Raw genomic sequence first — 26,872 nt, 5'->3', positions numbered from 1 at the left:
GAGAAACCACTGAAAATCAAGTGTGAAATCTGATCCTGCCCATGTGAAAATATAAGACATTTCAATAAAAATCAACCTAGTTTTACCTGGAAAATGGCTGTTGTTGTATACCCTTTGTGGTTTCCTTTCCATGCATTTGAAATATGTCTGATATGTGGTGTTATCTTTATTGACTCAATAGCAGATCCTCTCAAAGCTCTCATGAGTAAAAAGAAACGTTTTAAGCCATTACTTTGAATCACTGTTAGAAAAGACTCCGCTCCATCAGTAATCTGTGAGCCTATTGAGCTAACTGCTGTATGGTGCAGAAAATAACACTTGTCCAGTTTGCATTTACATTTTATTCTAAATGTATTCATGGTAAAATATAGACAATTGAAATAATTGCTCTAAATGGTCCTTGGTACCTGCAGTTTTATTACTTGGAAACTATTATTCAAAATGCAAGCAGTCTGGTTTATAAGAGCCACGTCTGAACATAGATCATCCTGCACCAGACAAGGAAAAGTGAGTGAGGGGTACGTTAAATCAGCGGTCCCCAACCTCCGGGCCACACAGAGAGACTGAACAAAAATATTTTATTAATCATCAGACTCTGAAAGAGGTTTTATTTTGAAAATCAGGTGCATCTGCCTGTTCCTCTGTACACGTCAAACACGCACACACACTATTAATAATAACAGTTACAGGAAGGAAGGAAAATTTTGTTTTCTGGGAAATTTGTGGGAATTTTCTGGCCATTTTTGGCCAATTATCTGGGAATTTTCCAGCAATTTTGTGGGAATTTTCTGGAAAATTTCCAGGAAAATTCTGGCATTTTCTGGGAGTTTTGCAGAAATTTCACAGGAAAATTCCAGTGATTTTTCAGCGACAATCTCAGCATTTTCCATGAAATTTTTTGGGAAATTTTCCAGGAATTTTTAGGGACAATTCTCGCAATTTTGCTCTAATTTTCTGGGAATTTTCCAGCAATTTTGTGGGAAATTTCAGGGAAAATTCCAGGGATTTTGCATGAGTTTTCTGTCAATTTTCCCAGAATTTTCCAGGAACTTTGCAGAAAGATTTCGGCCATCAGAAACTGAACCTCCTCCGCCTCGGTCATGTGATACAGTAGTAAAAAAAATAAACCCACAAGCTAGCAAAAATGAGTAAAAAACAGACTTCTTTGGAGAGCTTCTTCGGAAAGGGAAAAAGGCCAAATGATGAGACAGAAGAAGAGGAGCCTATAACTTCCAAGAAAAAGAAAGCTGCATTTAAGAGACAATATCAGCAGTCCTTCTTAAAATACGGGTTTATCGCCTCAGGTGATTCTCACGCACCAAGCCCGCTCTGCGTAATACGTGGCAACAGGCTGGTGAATACTGAATATGCTGTGTGCTCTGTACTTCATGTCCACTCAGATGCTTTTAAATCTTATTGGACCCTAATGCGAATAAAAAATTAAAAAAAAAATAAATCTGTGAACGCGCTTATGTGCACGCGCAAGGCTGCGTAGTATCTCTTTAAGAAGGGGGAGGGGCTGCCACACGTCACGTGACGCACAGAGTTGACAAACCGCGGAGCGCCCGTCTCTCGTCTCCTCCGCTGGATCCTCCTCAACCCTGTCCAACCTCTCAGACTAAAAATGGCGCAGCAGTTCGTTCAGGCCAAAATCAAAGGAGACAAAGTGGTGCTGTTCATGAAGCCCACGTGCTCGTACTGCATCATGGCCAAAGACGTTTTGTCAAAGTACAGGTTCAAGCCGGGACACCTGGAGTACATCGACATCAGCGGACGCAGCGACATGGGCAGTGTGCAAGATTATTTCCTGGAACTGACCGGAGCCCGCACGGTAAACACGGCGATGCTGCTTTGTCATGCTGGGAACAAGGAAGGAGTGTGACCTGCAAACACAGGCTGACGCGTGTGTGTCTGAAGCACTGATGTGTGCCAAAGGAGGACCGGTGGGGTCACTTTAGCCTCAGTACAGACCATAAATCAGTGCAGGTTTAGCTTTTAACGGCGTCTGTGTGAACAGTGTTAGCTGTCTGTTTTAGCAGTGATCAAGGTGTGACCAAGTTCTGAGTCACGTCCTGGTTGTAGTTTCGTTTTGAGCACAATGTTCCATGAAAGGCGTGCAGCAGGATTCCCACATGATGGAGTCAGAGAGGGCTGTGGCGGCCCTGTCCAGCTTTACAGCACAAGGCAGTGTGGCAGTAACAAGATATCTGACTGATGAATGTCAGCTATGGGACCATGGTTTATAACTCTGCACTGGTGGAGGGAGTAGTCAGATCCTTTTCTGAAGTACAAATACTGCTATCACACTGTAGAAAGAGGTTATGTAAGTACAACCAGGAATCAGGAGGTATGAAAAGTAAAAGAACTGAATACATGTTATACTATTATGCTTTTATTATGAGATTATTAGGACTGTTGGTTGTAGAGACCATCTGTGCTGAGGGTTGAAGGTGTGTGGCTTCTCTGCAGCAGCATCCATATGTGATGCATTACAGTCCACCACGAGCTCTCTGGCTGTGCTGATATTGACATCAGGTGATGTTACACCATGTGATGAGGCTGAGGTGGCACAGAAAAAACAAAACACTCGAAGTACAACATACTCTAAATTTGTACGTAAATACAGTATTTGAGTGTATGTAGTTGCTTTCCATCACTGGGTAAATATAGTGTTATGTTGCCATTTTCATAGTGTAAAGTGTAAAATATATGTGAGGAAACCAGTTTGTCGAATCAGATTCTGGACAATCCTGTGAATTAATACCTGCTTATTGATGAGCAGCATGGCCTTATACACCCAGTGATGTTACAGGGGTAGTTACCATGGTGTTAATAGGAGCCAGCTGTGTATTGTCTCATGGTATATATTGTGATGTCGGCCAACCTTATGCACAACACTGAAAATCAATGACTGCATACAAATGTACCTGCTGCAGACCTGAACCCCTTGTGTTGGTTTGACTGTAGGTCCCGCGGGTGTTCATCGGTGAGGAGTGCATTGGAGGCGGCAGCGACGTGGCGGCGCTACATGAGAGTGGTAAACTGGAGGGCATGCTGCAGTCCATTGGAGCCCTGCAGTGACCCGCTGCACGCCTCCAGGTACAGGACTCCACACACACACACTCACGAGAAGTGAAAGAGGGAGTGACTGTAAAACAGGGAAGCGTTTGTAATAGCAAAGAAAAGGAGCTGGGTGTTTCCCCTCAGAAGACCCCGAGCAAGTCATTAAGTGCATTAATTAGTAACAGTAAGCTCTCATTAGTGCAGGGATAAATAAATGAAAGGAAATAAGATGCCTGAGGTAATTGCCTGGTGGTAAATGCAGATCTGCTGCAGGCCCACCCTGGATCACACCCTGATGGAAATGTACAGATGGGTGACAAATTGAAGGAAACACCCGAGTGAAAAACATAATGAACGCAGATGCTTCAGTCCAGGCCACAGGGGGGCTTTGAATGAACACTTTGATGAGTATGAAACCAGTGTTCATCATGTGCTGTGGCCTCCACAGTCACCAGACCTCAGCCCAGATTAACCCCCGTACATGACTGTGAGCCGTTACACTGAGACCACACTGTGTGATACCAGCCTGATGATGGCCTGACTGCTGGTTTTAAGTGTGTTTATACTGAGAGAGCATAGGCGCAGCATCTGGGACAGCTCACCGCCCCCAGACGAGAGAAAACTGTTTGGCAACTTCAGCGCGTTGACACAAAGGGTCACTGGTCAGGTGCGACTTCATGCTCTGCAAAGCGACGTAGCTTCGCTGTCATTCACAACACCAGGAAGCACACACAGAGCAGAGAGCAGGCGCGGCCAGTCTGTGGAATGTTCATTCTAAAACATGTCTTTATTTAAAGTCAGACGTCACGTTATCTACAGCCTGTACAACACCTGCGTCTCCGCACCGGGCGTGGATGCAGCACTGGAGCGCACTTTGTTTCACAGTCCAATTCTTCAGCTGTTATTTACTGATTTTCTTTCTTTGTCTGAGGATTTCTTAGCAGACGCACGCTTTGATCGCAGCAGGTTAAAGAGGCCGACTGGTGTCTCCTGCGCGCTGTCAAAACCTCACAGCAGTAGCTTTCTTCTACTATTTACACAGCCTCTGCTGAAGTACTGCAGGACGTGGACACAAATACAGTTACAGGCTGACTGTTGAATGTTGCTGACGGATACTGAATAAAAAATAGCTGCAAAATATCACTATTGATTTTGTTTTTGTTTCAGTTCGTGTGACAAATGAAGTTGTCCTGTCTTCCCGTACCCCAGCTTTTTTTAATAAGCATGTCACCTTGTCAGTAAACACCAGCAAAACAGTAGACTGTAAAACAGTGGAACCCAGTCGTCTCTTCAATACCACAATGTCATAATCATGTCACATACAGTAAAGTTTACAAAAATAATTGCAGCACCAATAAATCATATTCTCATTATGATTAAAAACAACCTCTCAAATGAAAAAATAAGGTAAAATAAATACTGTGTATCACCCAGAGGCATTGTGGTTATCAGTGTACCAACGTATGTTCATGATATGGTTGTTTTTCCGTCATCTTTATACCACTTCTGTACACGCAGATGCTACAAAAGGCTTTTGCCCTTTTGTGTGACGGACAGAGACAGAACATTATTACTCATTATTGCAGACAGATTAAGAATAGATTCAACATTTTTTCATATTAACCTGCAAAGGAAATGGTGAAAAAGTCGAGCTCGCTGGCTTTAAATGAAGTCTTAAAAATACATTGATTATTGTTCTGGATTTGGTGTACAGAGCACTTGATTTTGATACAGGCTATTTGTAGTTTAATGTGAAGCCGTTTCTGAATGAAAGCGACGCTCGGCTGAAATACCGATCGAGCCGCCGCCAAGCTGGAGGCTCCAGCGCTATTTCAGCTGGAGAAATGTTGCATGTGCACACAACGTTCACGATTTCCAGATCCGACAGGACAGAGAAGCATCATGGGCCAAGGTTAGTTTGAGACGGAGCGGTCCGTCCCCAGGTGTGGAGCAGGGACGGACACGCCTCAGCGCAGTCTCCTCCCTGCTTTGTCGGCCTGACGCCACGTTACCCGTCACTGTAGCCTGAAACGGTCTGCGCGTGATCCTGGTCTGCGGTTCAACAGATGTGTGGTCATTTGATATATCTGTTCTCCTAATGGAGCCATTTTGTGTCATTGTTCATCTTCGAAATCCACCATTTTGCCTCCGCCAATGAAAACATAATCCATCACGGAGCGTCTGGCCGGTGGCCAGCCAGTCATTTTCAATTCACATTGGGTTTTAAGCATCAGTCATGTTGTATTGCCCATGATGGAAACGTCGTTATGCAAAGGACGCGCAGTCATTTGCTCCGGGGGAAGAGAGGTGTGTCACAGCGGTGTATGTCACTGCTCGACCACGTTGTCCTATTGGTTAAGGAGTCTTGTGACGTTTTCCTCTGCAGCAGTGTCCTTCACAGTCAGCCCTTCATCCAGCACGACAATCTGAAAACAAAACTGTTTCTCCAGTCTCACTCTGTCATCGTTGTCTCCCTGGTCTCCCCCCTCTGCTCTCCCCCCACCCTGTCTTCCCACAGGTTTCTGGCTTCCAGGTGGGGTCACATGACTATGCAGCGGGACTTGCGTAGTTTGCGTCGCCGCTGCTGGTACTCACTGAGCTCCTGCAGGTAGCCTCTGGATGGCCAGCGTAACCTCTCCACCTGCTCACGCTCCTCCTCTGAAACACACACACACACACACACACACACACACACACACACACACACACACTCGTAACTGTGGTCCCCTACAAACACAACCATGGGGATAAAACCACTGCAGCAAGATTTACTGCACTTGGCCGATGCTCACACGGACACATTGAGTAGTAACTCTTTGGATTGTTGCCATGAACACAGCCAACAAGGCTGAAATATCAGATCAGATTTCATTTACACTGACAAGCAGAGGATCAACGGTAATCGATCATGCGCTGTCTGCTTATTCTGGCCTTTGACTTCCCATGTGCCCTTCAGTACCCGTCCAATGACCGTAAAAGATTTTGTGTGTTTGACTAATGATGACAATAAAACGTGCTACTGCTACTAACCAGAGCAATGTTGCAGTTGATCTTTGTATTAGCTTTGACTGCGTTTCTGTGACCTAATGAGAAGCAATCAAAGTATATTGCAACGCAAGCAGGAACTTATAGTATTCAGCAAACTATAAGGCAGCGTGACAACACACAGTGTAATACAACCCAGACTCCAAAAAAGTGGGGACGCAGCATGCAGTCGCTCCATCCTCGCTTGTGAACGACTGACCCTTACCAGGGTGCCCCTTTCATACCCAATCATGATACTCTCACCTGTTACCAATGAACCTGTTTACCTGTGGAATGTTCCAAACAGGTGTTTTTGGAGCGTTCCACATCTTTCAGTCTTTAGCTGCTCCTGACACAACTTGTCTGAAACGTGTTGCTGCATCAAAAGCAGAACAAGCAGATATTTACAAAAATCAATGAAGCTGATGAGGTCAAACGTTAAATATATTGTCTTTGTGCTATTTTTAATTGAGTATATGTCAAAAAGGTTTGGCAAATTTTCACAGCAGCCTAACCTATTTGGGGTCAGGGTTGTATGTAAGTGCTACCTTTGCTCTGTAACAGTATGATAAAATACAGAGGTTTTCACTGGTGTCCTGTGACCATGCTTGATTCACAAAATTAAACAAAAAAACATCAAAACTAGAAAGCGATGAACTCATTTTCTTCAGTCCAAATTATTAAATTTAATTTGAATTCACATCTCATTATTGGACACCTTGATTCCACCTCATGTATTTTACAAACTGGTTGGCCATTTGACAGAAAGTGAGATCCAGCCTCCCATTCACAGCACTTCTGTGAGACAGAGGGAGCCTAACCTACATATACTGTGTGGAAAAACACGAAAGCCTGGAGGCGCTTTGACTTAGTCATTTTTAAAATGAAGCCTGACGCGTCTAAAAAGTGGAAATCAGCGGTTTCTTTTTGCTATCACTCTGTGCAGCAGTTTTAGCTGCATAACCGTCACACAGAAGGCTTGTTTGCATTTGTCAGACATTTAGCATGTGTTTAAAAATCCCCACACTGACCTGAGAGCTCCAGGAAGTCAGGTTTGTGGCTGAAGATCAGGTAGTTGTTGGCGATGAAGTGGAGGAGCCACACATACAGCTGCTCTGCATTGTGGCACTGAGAATCAATTGAAACACAGACATTATGTCAAAACTAGTGACGGCCATGCTCGGGAGAATTCATGCTTTTCAACAGATTATCATGAATATCTCTTGCAGATGGAAGCCTGGGGTTACTGCAAGTTAAAAGATTACGCTTGGCAAAGAAACGTCACTGCATTTGGCATCTTTTGACAAACGGCTAGATTTCCTCTATACACAGAATGTGCATTCACCACGGAGCACTAATCCATTTACATATACAAGCCATCTCCTGCAGGCCTGTTCATGTTCTCCGTTCATCTCTCTTGCCCTTTTTCACCCTCACACACTCAAAACGGCACTGACCTTTGCTCGGCGGAGGAGTCGAATCACGCTGATACCTGTTGATGACAGCTCTCTGCTGGGCATGCTCTGAAGGTAAGCGCACACACACACCTCGCACAGATGTTGCAGACGTTTCACCTGGTACATCTCGGCACAGACCAGCACGGCCATGGCCTGCAGCACACTGGCTGGACACGCAAACACACAGCACTGTCTGATACACTGTACGTGTAAGTATTGCACATGAGTCGGTTCAACATCGTGTAGGTTACATATTCCACATTTACACAACAGCTGGAGCCATTTTTAAGCACATAGGCCTCCAGATGAAATCAAGTGTTACGATTATTGGTCCAAAACTGAAATTGGAACAGAGCCATGCAAGGGATGCCCCATGAAGCTTAGAGCAGCCATATAAGAATAATAAACGCACTTTGTGGGTGTATTTAATATAAGATTAGAAAACGCTGAACAAATTCCAAAGGCATCAGTCCCATCAGTTAAAGCCGCTTCCAGCAGAATGTTTAGCATTATTTAACATTATTTGCAGGCTGGTTGCAAATAAAGTTTGTTTACTTACAGAGCACATTGAGAGCAAATGGATGTGGCTGAATGCTGGGCCCACTCAGTGTGACACAGCACAGACAAATATGTAGCTTATAAAAGACAAACAGTGAAAATATTAACACCCTCACTTTTTATATTAACGATGGATAAATTAACTGTGTGTATGCTAAAGGTGTTGTTTGAAGTGAGAAAAGTGTTACTGGACTCCACAGTTGGCCTCATGTCTGCAGAACACTTTCAGTGTTTCAGCACCTTTTAGGCCCAAAGCTTCACGGTTCTGATTGACTCTCACCGCTCTCATCTGCTGCGTTTCCAGCGCCAGCGAGCAGCACTCTGAAACCCCACCGTACACTGCCTGCACAGCTCCAAACAGCTAATGGGCAAAGTTAGCAGCTAGCTGGTGAACACAGTGGAAACATTGAGCGGCTAAAGAGTCAGATATTTCCCTCGGGAGTTGGTGGAGGCCAAAACAGAGGTAAAAGAGAGAATACTGAACTCGTGTTTGACAGGTGGCCAGAAACACAACTCCAGATGTTTGATGGCTGCATGCATGGCCAAAACATAATACTGCCTTCCACCCTTAATCATAAACCAAGGATACAAACATTATGCATTCAATCAAATCACAATATATAAGAAAAAAATAATTTCCCACTGCCCTTTCCAAGCTGTCAAATTACATCCTCACACACACACATGCAACAAACCAGTAATGTCCTGTTATGTAATGTGGAGTCAAATGACTCCTGCATTTATGTCAGTCAAACGCAGCCCTCAACATCCTTCTCTCCCTCCTGTAAACACTGATGCTCAAAACATACAAATGAGCATTAACAATGTGTTCTATCATATGCGGTATTTATCTGAATGGAAGACTCCCTTTGATTTCACTCACACCCTTCGTGTTTGTCTCCACTGGTGGAGTTACCTTGCAGTGACCTTGAGTGCTGAGCTCTTATATAACAGTGCAGCGGCTGCAGCCTCTGGAGCTCTTTCATGCCTTTAATTTCCTGTTCCCATGACTCAACGTGAAGCTGTATCTCTGCAAACAGCTTGCTTACCCTCCTTGTACCTAAGCTGGATCTTAAGGGCTGCTTGTCGAAGTTTTTCACGATTTTTTTTCATCAAAACATCTCATGCCACAAAATAAGGGGATTGTCAGCTCTCAGTAGCTGGTTATTCAGAACGGATTATTCTGAGCCTTTACAATGTCTATTCAGCAGCTTCGTTATGTAACAATACTGGAAAGAAAGATGACAGGCAATGTTGTAATTAACTCTAAGTCTGTAACTGTGCGTTATACGGCTTTATCTATTAACTCAGGAGGGTATAGTTTCTCTCTGAACCTGTAATCACCTGTAGTTTGAAGGCTTGACTCAAGAGGGAATACAGTTACTTTTGATGAGATTTGGGCTTATCCAGTTGTTTAGCTGGTTGTTTTTGTTGTTGTTTCCTAACCTGTTAGCAAATACTAGCCTACTTACTCGTGCAGCAGACACAGAGCAACATTGGGATTACACTTGAGTTCCTTTGGCCACCTGTTAAGAGGTAAAACCAGTAATCACTGCTGAAATGTTTGACTGTGTTCACCAGTTTTAGTTCACCAGATTTACCTCGACTCTGAGCCATTTAGTCACTGAAAAGGTAGCATACAATCAGCCTGAGAACAAGGACTGAAAACCAAAACGAGGAGCTAAAAGTGGCTGAAAGCTGCTCAGTGTTGACTTTCAGCAGCCTCCACAGTATGAGCTAAGTCACAGGGAGTCACTTGATTCAGCGCTGGGATAAAAATATTGTAACTTTAAGGTGGCAGAGACACTTCAAAAAATGGGAAGCGCTGTAGCTCACTGCCAGCACAGGAGAGAATTATCAGCACTAATTACTTTGAAAACGCAGCGCACAATGTGACAGATAGCGTCAGAGGAAAACAACAGCAGCAGCAGCAGCACGTCTGGGGCGGCGAGTCTGCACTGTTAAAGTGGATGAAGCAGCGATGCCACGGGTTGATTTTGTCATCACTAAATCTAATTTAATTTTAAGCTCAGTGCTGTTCTCTGCGTCCCTCCTGAGACTGACACTGGCAGCATGTCGCAGTCGCACAGATGGTTGATGGCACTCATCATCTGCGCTTTCGTTTTGGGCTGCGTTTTGTGAGCGAGGCTTACAGGAAAACACTACTGTACCTCTCTCAAGTGTCCTCTGATTTGGTAATGGTGCTTATTCCTGCGGCACGTTAAAATGACATCAAAGGTCCATTGTCCTTCTGTCACTTTGCTGGTCACATGCATGGCATCTAAAGCGGCTTTCATCGCAGCAACAAATCAACTGACCATCTATTTAGAGTTATCCATTATTAAAGTAAGCAAACTCTATTTTTATTTACAGCAACAGCCTGAGGGAGACGTTATAGGCGGGTGAATGAATAACACACTGACTGAGGGTTTCCCAGTGCAATCAATCTCACCACCATACAATATCTGCTACAGGGTTTAATTAGTCCACAAGATAAAGAGGACTGCAGGGCTATTTTCTTACTATATTTAGGCCTCCCGATGGGAATGTGTTTGCAGTTTTAGGTGCCATTTAGGCATTAATCTTAAGTTGTGGTCACAATGGTACACTTGAGCACTTGTCTGGGCTGTGTGCAGTAAGCTCACCAGGACAGCAGGAGTCAGTGTAGAGGTACTCCAGGAAAGACAGGAAGGTGTCCGAGGAGACACCGTGGATGGGCACCACTCGGCTCCGAGCCTCTGCATACTTCCCGCTGAACATGGCCGCCATGACATCACAGCGCGCAACCAGCACTGCCCGGTGGGCTGGCAATACACTCCCTTGAGCGCACACACACACGCAAAATTAACATTTAAGGTTTGAATTTCAGAGTAGCATTGAGGAAAGTCCCAAAGAATTGTGAAGTGAAATACCTGAAACCATCACAAACACATCCTCCACTATCACTAACATGTCCCTTTGGCCTCATCACAGAAGCATAGACGCCAAACTGATTCAGTTTTACTTATCATGAGCGATGATTTCATCTGTCATTATGGGCCATTGAAATTATCAGTTAAAAAAAAGACATGTAAAGCCTGGGCACACGTCCTGACATAATCGCTGTCATTAAGTGCTGTTAACAGCCAGTGACAGCTGTCGCCACACTCCATTATCATGTCAGCATTAAAAAAAAAAAAAAAAAACCCACAAAATATTCCTGTCGAAATTTTCTCTGACCTCCATCAGCTGAACACCGAGCTCAGAGGTGCAAGGACAAGAAAAACTCAGCGCACTTTTTCATGAGATAAATATTGATTGAGGAGAGGCTTTGGGGCATTATTTCTGGATTTCTCGGTTTGATCCATTAATAGAGAACTGGCTAAATGCAGCTCATGGAGGAGCTGTTGGTGAGATGAAACATGACAGGAACGGAAAGCAGCCGGTCCCTCGGACCGTTTTATCTTATTTTGTCTCCAAATGGATGACCAGGCCCCGGGACTGAGATCATAATTCAATCACGGCTAATAAAATGTGACCTTGCGCTGCTGTGTGACGGTGCATACATTTGTAAATGTGTGTGTGTCGAACAGATTAGCGTGCACCCACCTTGCACCATGAAGATGACATCAGAGTAAAGAGGAGAATTGAAGAGGTTGACAAGAGTCTGGGGGCCGAGCTGAGCCGCCCGTGCGCTCGGGGTGTCCCTGGGACCCTATGCGTGCACACACACACAAGCAGGAGAGAAGAAGCAAAAAGGACAGACAGAAAGAGTTAACACTCCTCTGCTGGATGTCAGGTACTACTTACCAGCACAATTGCCATTCGGTGCATCTATCTCACCTCCCCTGTGGAATACAAATGGCCTCTGTGCCAGTCTTCCTTAGCGCTACCCAAACATACTTGAACTGCAATGCCAAGAACGACATGAGAGAACTGACTAACACTGAAAACACACTGAAAACCAGACGGCCGTGCAAACTGTCTATTTATTAACACATTTCTGCTCATTTAAAGCGTTTCAAGGATAATAATGCATATTGCATCATTATAAATTGCATGATGATGCTGTGTATGCATACACTATACTGCACTGGACAGCAGGTGAAATCAGTAGTATGAGAACGGCTGTCAGTGTACAAGTGGTTTTGTTAAGCCTGCGAATGAGTGCCGTCAAAGCATCCCATTACCATGACATGACCTTTCTCAGTCAACTGAAGCACAAAGAACTCCATATTCTCGCACTGCTCTGCCGCAGAGGGAGCGCTCAGCAAACACAGAGCCTTCAGAAGAGGCAGCAACAGAATCAAGCCCCTTTGATTTTGTAAATCAATGGAAAGCGTATGGAAAGCAAATTTCAGCTGGTCTCCAGAGCGAGGTGACCCGGAGGTGTCTGCAGAGGACGAGATGAAATCATGACAGGACATTAGGGCGTCTCATCGCGTTAAAGTGGCCCAGCCATCTCTCTGTGTGTCAGCTCGTCTCAACACTGCCTCAGGTAGAAGACCCAGTTCCATCCAGATGGGTTGGTAGACCATGCATGGTGCCAAAGGCTTGTCAGACACAGACATGTCATATCTCCTGATCGCTCTCTAAATGCTAAAATCTGCTGCCTGCTACACGGAGCCACCTCATGTTTTCTAAATCGAAACAATGCTTTGCAGACGTGACACTGCAGTTTTCAATGCAAAGTTGGATTCCGTGGCTGATGTCCGGTGTGAACTCCTTCCAGACCTTGTGTTGTGCTTTAAGCTCCTTTGAGAGCATCTCTTGTTTGTTTTGTGCTAATGATTTTGTGATACAGGCAGTAATTATGTAAATATGCTAATTATCGCCACATTATTACTGCGCTGTTTCTAAACAAGGTCTTGCTAATTAAGGCGCTGTTAGTCTGCAACTACAAAAACATGTGTTTATATTTTCAAAGAGTAGATTTGACACATTATAGATATTTAACCCCTTTTGGGAAGGGCTGTTTTAGCATACATGCTATAGGATATTACAGTCTTAAACCAGGTTCCTGGTATCCGATTTTTATTACATTTGTGTGTGTGAAAGAAAGAGAGGAGAGGTGATTTTAAACATTAAAGACTTCACCCTGTCTCTGCCGATGAGGGATCGTATGCGCTCCATAAGCTGAGCCACCGCTAGTGAATTCTTCAGCTTCTCCTCCAGGGCCTCCTGGAGGTGATCCCACTCCCACGCTCCTAAAAAACATCCACAAACACACCGATTCTGTGGAGCCACAACAGTACAGTTTACAGAAACTCTTTTCTAGCTGGCATTGTGCCCTGACCACCCACGCACCTTATGCTGAACACTCAGGACCTGTTTTTGACAAACTTGGCTTGTTCTAAAATTTGTCTGCTTGTATAATCCATGGTGGTTATGGGTGGGACACCCAGGCCAGATTCCACCAATGTCAGAAACTGTGACCCAAATGCCTTTGCGTAACACATCATGCCACTTCTAACTTTTTCCCAGTTGGTTTGTGGCTAAAAATGCCATTCCATAGAAATCAAAAACATCACATGCATCACATTAAGATATTTTGTTTTAATCCAAATTTTCACAAATTAAATTAAAGGTATCATGTGTAATTAAATGCTATCATTTAATACAAATATAAACCAGTTTTGGTAGCTAATCTAACGTTAATGTCAGCGCATGCCAGCGTGCTCACACTGACAATGCCAGCACGCTGATGTGCAGCCAGTGTAATGTTCACCATGCTCACCATCTGAGTTTAGCGTGTTAGCGTGCTAACATTTGCTAATTAGCGCTACACAAAGCACAGCTGAAGTGGATACGTTATTAGCTCTGCAGGTATTTGGTCTAAGAGGAAAAGCCTGGTCTGGGGATGCACAATGGTGATGAAAAAAAAAAAGCAATCACATGGATCAAGTAATTACAATTCAACAGCTGTTGAGACATTTCACTAAAAACCACAAATGTGAACCTCACGATGGCACTGGATGTGAATGTCTGTCCAAACCTTTCTGGCAATCCATCCAACAGTTGTTAAGATATTTCACCATGAACCAAAGAGAGCTACGGACAGAACCACACTGTTATCCCTAGAGCTGCTAGCATAGTTTAAAACGATGAATGTACAATAAATAAACAGAAAAATAGAAATTTGGATATGAACATCAGAAAGGATGTAAAATACAGACTCGGTATGTAGCAGCACTGAATATAAAGTTAAACTATAAAAAACACAATAAAGACAGAGTAAAACTCTTCACCCTGCGTTCTCATTTGGCAAACGTGCATGTATTGACCTCGGTGGTATACTCCTTTATAAAGCCTGCACAGCTCTGCAGCTTGATTGAGGTGGCGCACTCTGTCTCACCGGGACATAAACAGACTGTCGAGGGAAGAAGGGAGCTGGACTGGGCAGGATTTATCTCATCATTAGTTCATAATGATGGTATTTGGGCTGATAGAGGGATTACCGCAACACACGGTGCTGGATAATGACAGTGCACGGCACATACACCTCATAGGCAGGGTGAGAGATTAGCTGTGCCGCTATGCTATGATGCAGCCAGAGCCAGGGCTGGATACACTGCTCCATGTTTTCATGTGTGGAATGAAGAGGCACTGAATAAAATGGAATATATGTGCAAAAAGCAAAGGCTGCACAATGCTTAAATCATAATCTCACAAATAAGTTTCCATGCTGATGTGTTTCTTCGCACCCACCTACACAAACACACACACAGACACAAATGCTGAGATACTTTTGGGAACAAGTTGTAGAGATTAACACTAATTTCCTGGAGGTTTTCCTTAATCTTTTCCATAACTACTTCCTTCCTGACTCTAAACCTTAACGTAATTAACTCTAACAAGGACATAAACCAGTGTATTGTCTGCTAAATTCAGCTGCAATCAAGCTAAATTGCAACAACTGTTCCCCAGTGAGACAAATAGTCCCAAAACAACTGGACTGTAGTCTAAAATCTGACCCCGAATAAGGCCAAGATGACCACAAACATGCACAATGCGTCATACACATGTACTACATGTACTAAACATGCATTAACACACACACTCACACACACAATAGCAGCAAAGTGACAAATTCAATAATTCAGCAGCACACTACACAAGGAGACATAGTCTCACAGTGTTAACATCACACAAGCAAAGTCACGGCCTCTGTGACTGTCCACACACACACTGAAGTGACAGAAACCCAGAGTGTGGAATAATACCACGAGTGTGACGTGGCGTGTTTACAGAGACATGATATTGTTATGGAAATTTGTTCTGCCAGACCAACAAAATGAGCTGCAATTGACAAATGAGTGGAACTGAATTGCAAGCAAGAAAATGTCTGTCCCGTCTCTGGGAAAGCGACGTACAGCTTGTTGTGGATTTACTGCAAATGAGCATCAAACATTGGCTCATTGTGCTCCGAGTGTTTCTGTGGGCAATGGAGGCACTCACTCTCATCTTCCAACTCAAGAACGTACACTAACACAGGGATGCACACACACTGTAAGTGAGGTCAGCTGCTTTAAACACACAATCAGACCCACCATGGTGAAGGTTAATATTTTTCACACAAGGCTTAACACTGTCTCCCTGCAGTGTTTTATGGAAACGTGACATTCGTATTCTGCTCAGCACGTGCACTCATATTGCTCTTTCTGCTATTCTCTCTAAGCTATACACACACACATGCACACACATTATGCTCTAGTGCCCAGCTCCCCCACCAACCAAACACGCTCTCGTTCTCATGTTATCTCACAGAAATGCAAGTAGCACCTTAAACACTCCATCCCCTCTTTCACCCTCATCTTCGGTTTTCACCTGACTCACAATTTTCCACTCCTTACTTTCCCATATTCCTCCTCTGTTACTGAAAAAAAAAAAAAAAAATCCCACTGGCTTTCTTATTCTTATTCATACAGTCACTCAGAGAGACTCAGTCTAACCCTATAATCTTCTTCCCTTCTCCGCTCACCCTTCACCAGCACACATACACACTCAGCTCATGCATTCGTGTATCTGCCCGTGGAGTGTGTGAACACGCACACCCGTGTTCATTCAGACCACCGGTGCTGCTCACATACATGTTAAGAGGCAGCGAGAATCAGATGTTGGCGCAGCTTTTCGCCATGAGCGCTCCTGCACGATGTGCAGTCTTTGACGAAGCGCTGGCATGCACAGAAGCTGCCATCTAACATGCAGCGAGAACGGCGCTGCAGCCTCTGAGCCGCACACTGAGAAGATTTTCAGGACGGCGCTGAAGTCGCAGAGAATATCATGCAGCTGTTAAACTGGGCTTCACACATGGCTGGAGAACATTTTGCATCTGCAAATGGTTTAGCTGCATGCTTTATGCCTGCATGTGCCTGCAGCCCTGTTGAGTAAAGCTAATATAAGATGCTGTTAATTTTACATGACAGTTTCATTACAAGTAAACTATTTATCGATGTAAATATGAGGCTACTGTAAGAGAGCCAGATCCTATCAACTAATCCCATTAGCCATCCAAATGATGGAGGCTCAATTTCTGCAGAGACATCGCTCCATGTAGCAATACGTGTCTGTAATGTCAAATAAAGCTGCGCTGGGTTGAGATAAAGGCAACACAAGTGGCCTCAGGCATCTAAGTACAGTGTGAGATCACAGTTACATGATGAATGATCAGGTCCAGGATTAAAATACTACAGTTGCTTACTATCAAGCACTTTCAATTTGACTGATTTCTGTTCCTCACCATAATGGAACATTGGACAAGACCCAATAGCAGGCAAACTGCCTTCTGCTGCCAGGGGACATTAATCATCACATCTAAATTATTGGAGAAAGAGTAGCTGCTTTTGGGGGATAGTGTTCCCATGCTTGAATGTCAGTCCAGCGCTGGTAGCTGTATTTAAACTCCAGTTGTAGAATGTGTGCAGAATGCATAATGTGTCTTACATGGCCACAACAAACACGAAGCATCAAAGCTGAAGCACCAGTGACAGAGTGAGATGCACACCATTTCCCAGAAATCATGTAGCGTGATGGGAGTAAACTGACTGAGCCATCTTTGCTGAGTCCAGATTTCTCTGGCTGCTGTTTTGGAGACGGTTTTGTATTCTGATCTCCACTTTCTATTTGGCACTTCTTCTTCTTCATCCTGATGCCAGAGAGTCAGTTTGGGCAACTTGATCCTGGTGAAGCCACAGGGTTTTCATGACAGAGGATCAGAGGCTCTTCTGTGTTGTTGTGATTTAAGTTGGTGCAGCCTTTAATGCAGACACGGTTTAGCAGCATTCACTCGAATTCACTTGTGATTAACTCACCCCCTTGTCATTTTTTAGGTTTTTAGTTGGATATTTTGCCATGCAGTATAGTTGGATTATTGTTACAGCAGGGCTTTAAAAATGAACACAATGTCAAAAAAGATGAGCGTGGAATCCATCGATACATACACCATACATATTTGGAGTTGAAACAATTAGTTGATTAATTGATTAGTTGAATGAAAAAGAAGCTCTCTGGGGATGGTTGGTCCAACACTTTGGTCCAGACTGAAATAGCTCAACAACTAGCGAATGGGATTTTCTACAGACATTCATGGGGTCCAGAGAATGAATCCTGACGACTTTGGTGATCCCTGATCCTCCGAGTGAAGTATTAAAAATACTGGATGGATTGCCATGAAATTTGGTACATTCATGTCCCCCTGAGGATGAACTGTTCTTGCTGACATTGACATTTCATCTGATACCATCATCAGGTCGAAATGTCAATTTGTCCAGTACTTTGGTTTACAACCAAATACCTGCAAAACATAAGATTTTCAGCTTCAGGTGTACTTTGTGTTTAGTGCTAATTAGCCAATGTCATGTGAGGATTTCCTGGTTTTCTTAGTCTTCTCTGATAGCAAATTTAATATCTTTGGGTTTGGACTGTTGATCGGAAAAAAAACAAGCAACGTGTGTCATCTCAAGCTTTGAAAACTGTGTGGCATTTTTCACTATTTTCTGACATTTTACAGACCAAACTATTAATCAGTTAATCAAGAAAATAATCAGCATATTAAATGTTCGTATTCATCTTGCAAGCTGTGGGGGGTTTTAAAGGTTAAATGGAAATGACAGAATTTCCTGGAGAAGACACAAAGCAGCAGACTGTATGTGAGTATGCCGTGTTTAACTGGTGGTTTTTACCTCTGTAAATGAACATGAGAGTCTCCCACAAGCACATACACAGGAGGGGGTCCTTCACCACCAGACGAGAGAGGCGTCCTGTCAGGTGCCCCTCTGATCGTGGCATGTCATCGATAATCCCCCCGTCCCAGGTGGAGAGCAGCGAATGGGGGCCTCCATCCCGCTCTCGGCAAACACACCGTGACTGGGGACGTTCCCTGTCCGACCAGAGATGAAATCCAGCTCAAAATCCTTCAGTTACACTAAAGATGAGTTTGCAGAGAGAGGCTGACGCCCTGCTGGCTACCGTTCAGCTCCATCCTGCTAACAAGCTAATATCTCTCCTACCTGGTCTTGGGCCCCAGCAGCAGCTGTCTGAAGTATGGGCTGACAGCACAAAGCACAGCAGCATGCGCCCATCCCAGCTCTTTCCCAGAGTCCCCGGCGTAGAAAGCCACATCGGCGAACTGCACGCCACGCTCCAACAACCACTGCATGTCCTGGGAGAAGCTGGACTCCTCTACACGGATAGGGGGAAGACGTGCTGAATGGAGGGTGGAGGAGGGAGCATGCAGGGTGAGAGAGAGGAAGATAGAGGATGAGCGGTGTTGATGAAGAATCACTGCTGAAATTCAGCTTCCCCATATTTTCAAAAAGAAAATCCAGCACATTTTGTACAGTCAAAGCACAGAGTAGAGCTACAATTTACACTTTTGGCGCGCTAACATTTCTAGTAGTAAATTCCCTCTTTTTTTGACAACTTGGAGGGAAATGTGGTGTATTATGGGTATGCAGAGGGAGAGCGAGTGACAGCAGCGAGATCTTTTAGTCAAGAAAGAGAGAGCTGAGAGAGACCAAGGTCATGTTTTGCCCTGCCCTGTTACTCAAGTTAGAAAGAACGCTTCCAGACATGTTTGTCTTTGCACTAATGACAGACCTGCAAAGATGCAAACCAAGGCTGCTGCACTGGATTCTGGTCTATTGAAGTACTGGAGAAATTGTCACATCTGTTCAACAGAGTTTGTCCTTTTTTTCTTTTTTTTTTTTAATTTGGAGGGACTGACACCAAAAACTGACATTCACTAGTTACGTTTTAGTTTATCACATACAATAGTCACAGATAAATGATTTGCAGTGAACTGAGTAGGGAATACAAGACAAATACTGCACTGAAAAAGTACAAAATTGAGAAACTTGGAGCAACAACCTGCAAAGAAATATGTCATTAAAAAAGAGAGAAGCAGAAAAAAACAGTGTTTTGTTAAGCATGTATTCATGAATTGGGATTAATAAAAAGTAACAAAGCATTGAGCAGGAATGTAAAAGGAAAGTAAAGGAAGCGAGGGGGGTGGAGGCTTCACAAATCACTGTCCTATTATATTCCTATTCATGCTTAATACACACTGCACCTCTCTGGGCCTCATCTCCTTTTATATAGCCATTTCATTTGGCCGTGAAAATGGTGCTGTTCCTGAGTCAGTGCACGTCATATTCAATGCAACCTACACCATGAGTAGAGTTAAGTAGTGTTGGACAGGCACCAGCAGGTTTTGGCTGGACGTAAAGCCGTCAGTCACTGCATCAGATTTAGACACACGGCAGCAAAGTGGTCAGGTCAATATTTAACACTGGTTTTACAGTGTGGTTTGTGTTGCGTTTGTAAAAATTAACTGCGAAACAGTGAAAAATACTGAATTGTGAGTGGTCTCAGCAGTAGATGTGAGGGAAAAGACAGGTGGAGCTGTTAATTCAGAATACACCACTGGACTCTCTCTTTAAAATCAATTATGCCACTGGATCTATTTGCGGTGCTCAAATACAACGCACAGAAAGCTTGCAGTGTTGTGGCAACATCCGGCAGTTAGGAATAGCAGTCGCTCACAGATTTAATCAGACTGTCTTTTAACCAATTAGGAGAGAGAGTGCCTCAGTCTAAGAAAGAAGAACATTAAGCCAGAGGAAAAGAAATGCCACAGTCAAGCGCTCTAGCTTCGCTACAGTAATCTTCCCGTGTCTCTGCTGCTCGCCGTGTGTGAAGCTCGTGGTTCCTGATCAACGCAGTCATTCATCTCTTCTCACAATAAGTGCTCTGTGTGCGCAGAGCCCGACTGACGTAGAGGTACTTTGATTGCGTCTGCAGTATCTTTGCAGTCTGCTCCAAACTAAAAACTTTCAACATGAGTTCATTGTGGTTTGTTCTGAAGATGAATTTCATTTTTAAGCGAGATTCTGAATTTCCAGTGAGCAGTAAAGTAAGCTGGAGCTTTTTCTGAGGGTTGAACCTGAGGGTTTTCTGAATGTCCTTGTATTCTGAGCTTTGCAAACATCACCTTGGGTTCTGGAAAGTTTAGATGAAAATGGTTTAAAGTTGCAGCCAAAATGGAGATATAAATAACCTGTTTTAGTGTTATGCACAAAAATGGAAAACAAAACTGCATCAAGGATTTTTGCTGTCTGCTTATTTGGTTAACACTCAGAAAATGTGGTAAAAGCTGAGGTTAATGAATAATCCTTTCCCATCCCACATCGACAATCACTGAGCTGCCTCACAACAAGGCACCAAACACTCAGTTGTTGCTGTGTCTCGTGCTGAAAGGAGCTCGGGCTGAAATTGATTCAAACGTCACTGAATTAAAGCAGTCTACCTAGCTCTTTGTCTCTCTTCTTATTTCCAGTTTGGAGCAGAGAACATTGATCGGGACAAAACCTTTGTGCTCAGCTCTTTTTATGGCTATGTAAGCTGTGAGAAGAAACAATCCAGTCAGTCCAACGGAAGGTTGTCTCTACACCGTAAAAAGAACAATTCAAAGCAGCAATAATTACTGAATAATATGAAAATTAAATTACTTAATGAAGAAATTATTAATGAAATAAACACTGACAAGAAAAGAAAAATAAAAGCAACATTAGTTTTTGGATACCATAGTATTCCTCTGACCTGGTTGCTCTAAGTGAGGGGGGCGAAGCTCGCTCACTTTATTTCCTCGCCTCTTCTCTGGCCTCTCTTTGGCTTTGTGTTTCAGACACTGAATCATGAAGTACTCCAGCTGAACAATACAGAAATACACATGTTAGTTTGAGCGCAGGGCACAGAAATAGTGATGTTACATCATCAATTCTTCGCTTCGGAGACAACTTCCTGAGGAGACCAACGCAGCTACCTGTCCCTGTCTCCTCGACTAAGAACTGTGCGTATCTGAAGTGAAGAGTTCCCCGAGCTCAACAGACAGGAAGAGTGCAAAGGATTTACCTCACAGCTTGATTTGAGCATAAAAACACACACGTGCATTTTTATCAACGCTGGTTCCACTGGAGTCCTGAAGTTCTTATTTCAAGCGTGAGGTCAGCACTTACCACGCTGCCGAAGTAGCGGCCCACAAAGACATGGTTGAGAGAGGGCAGCTCCAGGTAGGTGGCCCCCAGGTCCCGGGACAGCTGAAGACCTTCGCTGTGAGGCACGCAGCTGCTCCAGTCAGACGCACACAGCGGGCACGTACACGGGGGCCCTTCATCTGAAAGGAGAGGAGGATTTCATTCTAAGATGAGGGTGAGCTTACTGGAGGCAGTATTGGAGTTATTGATTGTATATTGTGTTTCTTAGGATGCATGAACCTGGTTTGAACCGGACAGCCAGTGCTGGTAATTCTTGTCTCATGTGTCGCTGAATGAGCTGCACAGGGTCATGACCAATGATCAATAGAGCGTGCTGTTCATATCTGTTCAAATATTCAGCTAAAACAGGAACATAAGTGCAATGTGTGCCTTCAGGCTCAATAGTTTGATCCTTAATGTTAATGAGTGTCCGAGACATGGGTCAAAACATGTTTTGAAGACAGATAAAAACTGCACTGACAGAGAAACAGAGAAACGTTTCAGTTTAACAGAGAAGTTTGTTGACACCACAGTGCAGAACAACCATGATACTAAGTCATAAATACACTCATCACTCCGGTGGTTGTGCATGATTACGAGAGAATCTACTCCCAAACTTGGACCAACGCTGGCTAACAGTGTTTGACACTCCCTCAGGGGACAAAGTATGCCCATACTAGTCTGTCTCATGTGACTATGGGGACAGCCAACAAGGATTGTAAAAGGAAGATGGGTGTGAGAGACTGGTGTTTTGTGTTTTGTTGTGTTTTCAGCGATGTTGTTACAGAAATATCATTAGTTCTTTGGTTTTCTTTTTCATTTCAAACTGACGTGTTTTTCACTTCCAGGTCACTGTATTTCACATCTTCACTAAGACAAACAACGTCAAATTCACTTCCAACAGCAGGACAGACAGATCGTCTAAACACATAAAATCTGCAACAGTACGTGGGCTAGGATCAGCCATACTGTGGGATGCGTGCATGGGGACCACAGAGACAGAATCAGACAGAAAATTTGAAGGGATTAGCTTGAAGCGTAAAAAAGACTGCACAAAGGAGGAGAGAGAAAGGGAGAATGAGGGACACACAGCTAAGTGCTGAGGCATTTGATAAATCATACTGCTAATAACCTACAGGCATGACATAGAGACAGAGCAAAACAGCCTGTGTGTGTGTGTGTGTGTGAGGGAGAGAGAGGTGGTGTGTGTGCGTGCGTGCGTGAGCGTGTGTGTGTGTGTAAGCGTCTGACGGGCAGTGACTTGGCATATCAGTGGTATGTTTGTGAGCATGAGAGTGTGTGCGTGCCCTTGGATAAATCTGTCTGTGCTCCTGCGTTCAGAGCTGGTTTAATGGCTGTGTTAATGCACGTACGGCAGCACTCTCTGCCACAGCTGTGCCTTAGGTGGTCTAAAGTCGAGCAGCAGGAAACGCTCAGAGCGCAGCCGTCATTCTACGCGGTCATGGGGGGAATAGCATGAATATACTCGCAGCAGCCACTTACAAAAACACAAACAAAGGCTTTGGTCTACAGGTACCCACTCCCTCTCCTCCTTTCTCTCTGGCAAAGACTTGACTCACACTGTGATCATTCTGCAGCGAAGCTCTGACAGGATCTCAAAGTATGTCGAGCAGACAAGCTAAAAATACAACCAGGTGCATTTGATGAGCTTGTTTACTGAATCTGGATTCGACAAGGGTCAGTGTGTGAGCAAAAACACATGCACACTCACTGAGGTGTCAGTCTACACTCATGTTAGTCCCAGATGTGTTAAGCAGCCTTCAGTGGGGCTACACCCAAGCACCCTAGTCCCACTTAAGGGACAAACTACTGTTGTGATGCACTTCTGAGCCATCAGAGTGCATATTTAAGTGCCGCACAAGCTCTAGTTTGCTTGCAAGGTTTGTAATGGCTCAAAAATCTCAACTTAATGTCTTGGTTTGTTGTTTTCCCTGCAAGAAAGCATGTGAGCTGACTGCCTGAAGGCAGCCAAGAGGAGATTTAATCATGAGCATCCTCCTCATTGCTGGGAGGACACAATAGAGGACACAAGGCTCAGACAGCGATCTCTCACTGGTCCAATGAGCAGAACACGATATTGTCCAGAAATCAACAACGGAGACAACAGTAAATTAACCCTAAAATGCCAGAATATCAAGTACAACAGCTGAGAGATGAGACGTTTTTGTATTTGCTGCCTCTCAAACTCCACTGTTCACACGCAACAAAGACAAAGAGGAGCCATCAGTTGTCAAGGCGTTGTTGGCACAACTAAACTCTAACAAAAACACAACGAAAGCGTCCTCACCGTTAAGCCGAGCTCCAACAGCAACTAGGATGACAGGCACACCCCAGTGCCTCAGGAGCGGCCGGAGTCTCGGGGCGTAGCCGTTCCTGACCTGCTGGAAGGCCAGCTTGTCAGTGACTGAGTATTTAATGACCAGGATGTCCGCCTGCTCAAGAACTTTCCGTACACTGGCCCAGTCACTGTCCAACAAGTCCTAGAAAGTCAAGAGAAGGACAACAGATAAAAACAGGAGGTCAGAGGAGGACATGCACGAGGAACGCCTGCATGCTCCACCTGTACTGTGAATCTTAACTCAGATAACCCCCAACCCTCAGAGTCTCTCTTTGTAGAAATGCTTCAGTGTGACTCTTGGGACTTTACCCCCACGGACCTGTGTGAGGCTATAGCTGCTCACTCAAAAGCAACTCAACTCATTAGGCAGGCAAAAAAAAAACACTTCAGAAAGCTTTGAGCCATTTGAATAAACAAAAAGACACGTAGAATTAGACTGACAGACTTTCACCAGCACCACCCCTGACAGGCTGACAGCCCTGTAATAGGACGCATAGAGTGCCGCTACAGAATCATAACAACAGTGCTTTCATTTCAAATTCATGTGCCATTAAGAACAAAAGTTCTTTCATCAGTTGTTTAGTTTAGTTTTTTTTTTGTCTGTGTGCAGCGCATGTTAAAATAGCGTCCTCCTAAGAATAGAGACATTTTTACAAAGCCTGCAATCAGCAGGCTGGAAGGCAAGTGGCCTTGGGATCTGAAATGTTGTACGTCTTCTGCGAAACAGAAGCTGAGTGAAAAGTGAACTGACGCACACTCTGTCACAACGACAATGCTCTGGCAAAATTACACCAGCTTTTTATGGCATGTTTTACCATCTTGACCTGCCCTAACCTTCCAGTCTGTCTACAGGAAGCTGAGGAGGAAAGGGACCCAAACAGCCCCTAAAAATGACTCTTCAAGCTCCCTTTTCATGTACCAACTGGGGATGGACACATGAATGAGGAGAGCAAAGCACACACTGATTCAACCCATACAAGTCTCTGTTTTTCCTCCTTCTGCTCTGCACACAAACACACCACCACTCTCTTACCCAGCTGGGACAATCCCGAACCACTACCGTGACATCTCCAAACACACGGGAGGTGTACTCCATGAAGGCCGGGTTGTGCATGCTGCTCTCCAGGTCGCAGGGTCCCACCAGCGCCCCGTGACCCAGGTAGCTCCACAGCAGGCCTCCCTGCAGCTGCCCCTGGCCCATGATCTCCTCCCCGGGCCCGACTCCTCCGGGGCACTCGCTGCCCAGAGCCACAATGTGGATGGACCTGCAAGCCAGAGAAGTCTTGGTTGGAAGTGACTTGAATGAAGCAGCACACAAACAGATGATGGTGATCCAGAGGTAGTACTGAGGGAGAAGAGGGTTTGCTTTGGTCCTTATTATTCATGTCTATCACGGAGACAGTGCATTGCCGTTATGTCACTGAAAATGACTGAGAAGAAGCTTGGCAAGGCCCTTATTACACCTGAGAGGGTATTTTGGTGCAATAAATCACAGACACTTGGAGACATATTTTCGGTGCTGTATTCATATTTATCAATCAGTAATATACTGACAAATATACATAGCATGCAACCCTACCAGCAACCTCTTCTTCTCCTCACATCCCTTAATGAGTTGCAGCTCCAGAGCAACTTACATTGTGGTCACCGCGGTTTTGTTCCGCTGCTCTACGCTATGGAGCCCGTTTCCCTCGCGGTGCGTTTCCACGCCAGTCTGCAGTCAGACTCGGCTTTTCCGCAATGAGCCGCGGCTCCGCTCCGTCGTTAATCCCTCTCATCGGTGGCTGGCCCCCCGGGAGCCCGGCTGCTGGGGAGTTTCGCAGTCACTGGCATTTCCTAGTCTCGTTATTCATTCATAAAAGCGGAACCCGATACCGTCCCGAACCGACCGCAGAGGCGCACCGGACAGCCCAGCCGGCGGAGAGGAGTGTGTAAACAGCAGCGCCCATGGGCAGCCAATGCGCTAACAGACAAACAAGTTGTCAGTCGGCAGGAAACACAGGCGACGCAGAAAGCAGCCTCGCGCCTCCGTGTCCAGACCATATGAAGAGAGAGAGAGAGAGAGAGAGAGAGAGAGAGAGAGAGAGAGAGAGAGAGAGAGAGAGAGAAGAGAGAGAGAGAGAGAGAGAGAGAGAGAGAGAGAGAGAGAGAGAGAGAGAGAGAGAGAGAGAGAGAGCGACGGACTGAAGCAGTCACGCCTGACTCAGCAACACGCACGCGGGCATCACGTAGAAGCAGCGCGCGCCAACACACAACACGCACAGGCGCCCTCACTAGGACCGTGTTGTCGACGTGCAGGGAGTGACAGTGTTGTTTTTTTTTCGCTCAAACACACTTTTACGCCTTGTTGTCCTTCCGAAGCGGGTACTTTCACCTCCAAACAGTTCAAGAACAACACCGTCACCTGGCGAAGGCAATGCAAAGCACGCGTGTGCCAATAACTTCCACCCTCTTGCCTCACAAAGACTGACAGTCCACCACATGGATGGACACAAAAAGAGCTGGGAGGTCCCAGCGTGAGGTGCGCTGTCTATGAAAGTGATAACAATGACAAGAGATGGGACTGTTTGCCAATATAGCAAGAAAATAGAAGATGCTGTAACTGGCTTTGAAGATGTTTTGCTGTGGGAGTCAGTGGAACATAAAAGGTGATAATGAGATCTGGTGGTCCCTCTTAGACAAACTCCAGGCCCTCCAGAGAGAAAGAATAGCTCCAGCCTTAAAGGTTTAATCAGAGCCTCTTGTGTCATTCACAGCCATAATGAATAATGCAAGACACAAAACCAACATTTAGTATTTAGGCCTGAGGTCTGCTGTTTGTTTGTTGCACTCTGCTTACAGGCTGTGCTATATTCTCTCTCTGGAATAAGATGCAGTAGAGACAGTCTGCTCTTTATTTG

At 44.7% G+C, this 26,872-nt stretch overlaps 2 protein-coding genes across 2 annotated transcripts; one reads left to right on the top strand and one right to left on the bottom strand.

The window, feature by feature from the left end:
* Window positions 1-1,551: 1,551 nt before the first annotated feature.
* Window positions 1,552-6,097, top strand: glrx (glutaredoxin (thioltransferase)). The gene is made up of 3 exons (XM_070958659.1): window positions 1,552-1,831; window positions 2,968-3,099; window positions 5,582-6,097. The coding sequence occupies exons 1-2, from the start codon at window positions 1,625-1,627 to the stop codon at window positions 3,079-3,081; spliced, it is 321 nt and encodes a 106-aa protein (XP_070814760.1). The 5' UTR covers window positions 1,552-1,624; the 3' UTR covers window positions 3,082-3,099; window positions 5,582-6,097.
* On the bottom strand, window positions 3,834-26,017 carry rhobtb3 (Rho related BTB domain containing 3). Its single transcript, XM_070958658.1, has 13 exons — window positions 25,610-26,017; window positions 25,006-25,237; window positions 23,922-24,114; window positions 21,596-21,753; window positions 21,180-21,288; window positions 18,590-18,785; window positions 18,263-18,459; window positions 13,179-13,288; window positions 11,691-11,796; window positions 10,748-10,921; window positions 7,545-7,711; window positions 7,119-7,215; window positions 3,834-5,721 (listed from the first exon to the last, which is right to left on the bottom strand). Coding segments are annotated over exons 1-13 (1,860 nt in total). The 5' UTR covers window positions 25,612-26,017; the 3' UTR covers window positions 3,834-5,602.
* Window positions 26,018-26,872: the final 855 nt, after the last annotated feature.

The sequence above is a fragment of the Chaetodon trifascialis genome, chromosome 3, assembly GCF_039877785.1.
Source record: "Chaetodon trifascialis isolate fChaTrf1 chromosome 3, fChaTrf1.hap1, whole genome shotgun sequence".
Lineage (NCBI taxonomy): Eukaryota > Metazoa > Chordata > Actinopteri > Chaetodontiformes > Chaetodontidae > Chaetodon > Chaetodon trifascialis.
Note: the sequence above shows the minus strand (reverse complement) of the source record. Positions and strands in the feature narration are given on the sequence as shown.

Bases quoted from the DNA above. Each gene is read 5' to 3' on its own strand.
- rhobtb3 (XM_070958658.1), bottom strand. The intron at 24,115-25,005 runs GTAAGAGAGTGG...TTGACTTTCTAG, and splicing joins TTCGGGATTGTCCCAGCTGG to GACTTGTTGGACAGTGACTG. The intron at 13,289-18,262 runs GTAAAAACCACC...GATGTTTTTTAG, and splicing joins TCTCATGTTCATTTACAGAG to GAGCGTGGGAGTGGGATCAC.
- glrx (XM_070958659.1), top strand. From the start codon at position 1,625: ATGGCGCAGCAGTTCGTTCAGGCCAAAATCAAAGGAGACAAAGTGGTG. The intron at 1,832-2,967 runs GTAAACACGGCG...GTTTGACTGTAG, and splicing joins AACTGACCGGAGCCCGCACG to GTCCCGCGGGTGTTCATCGG.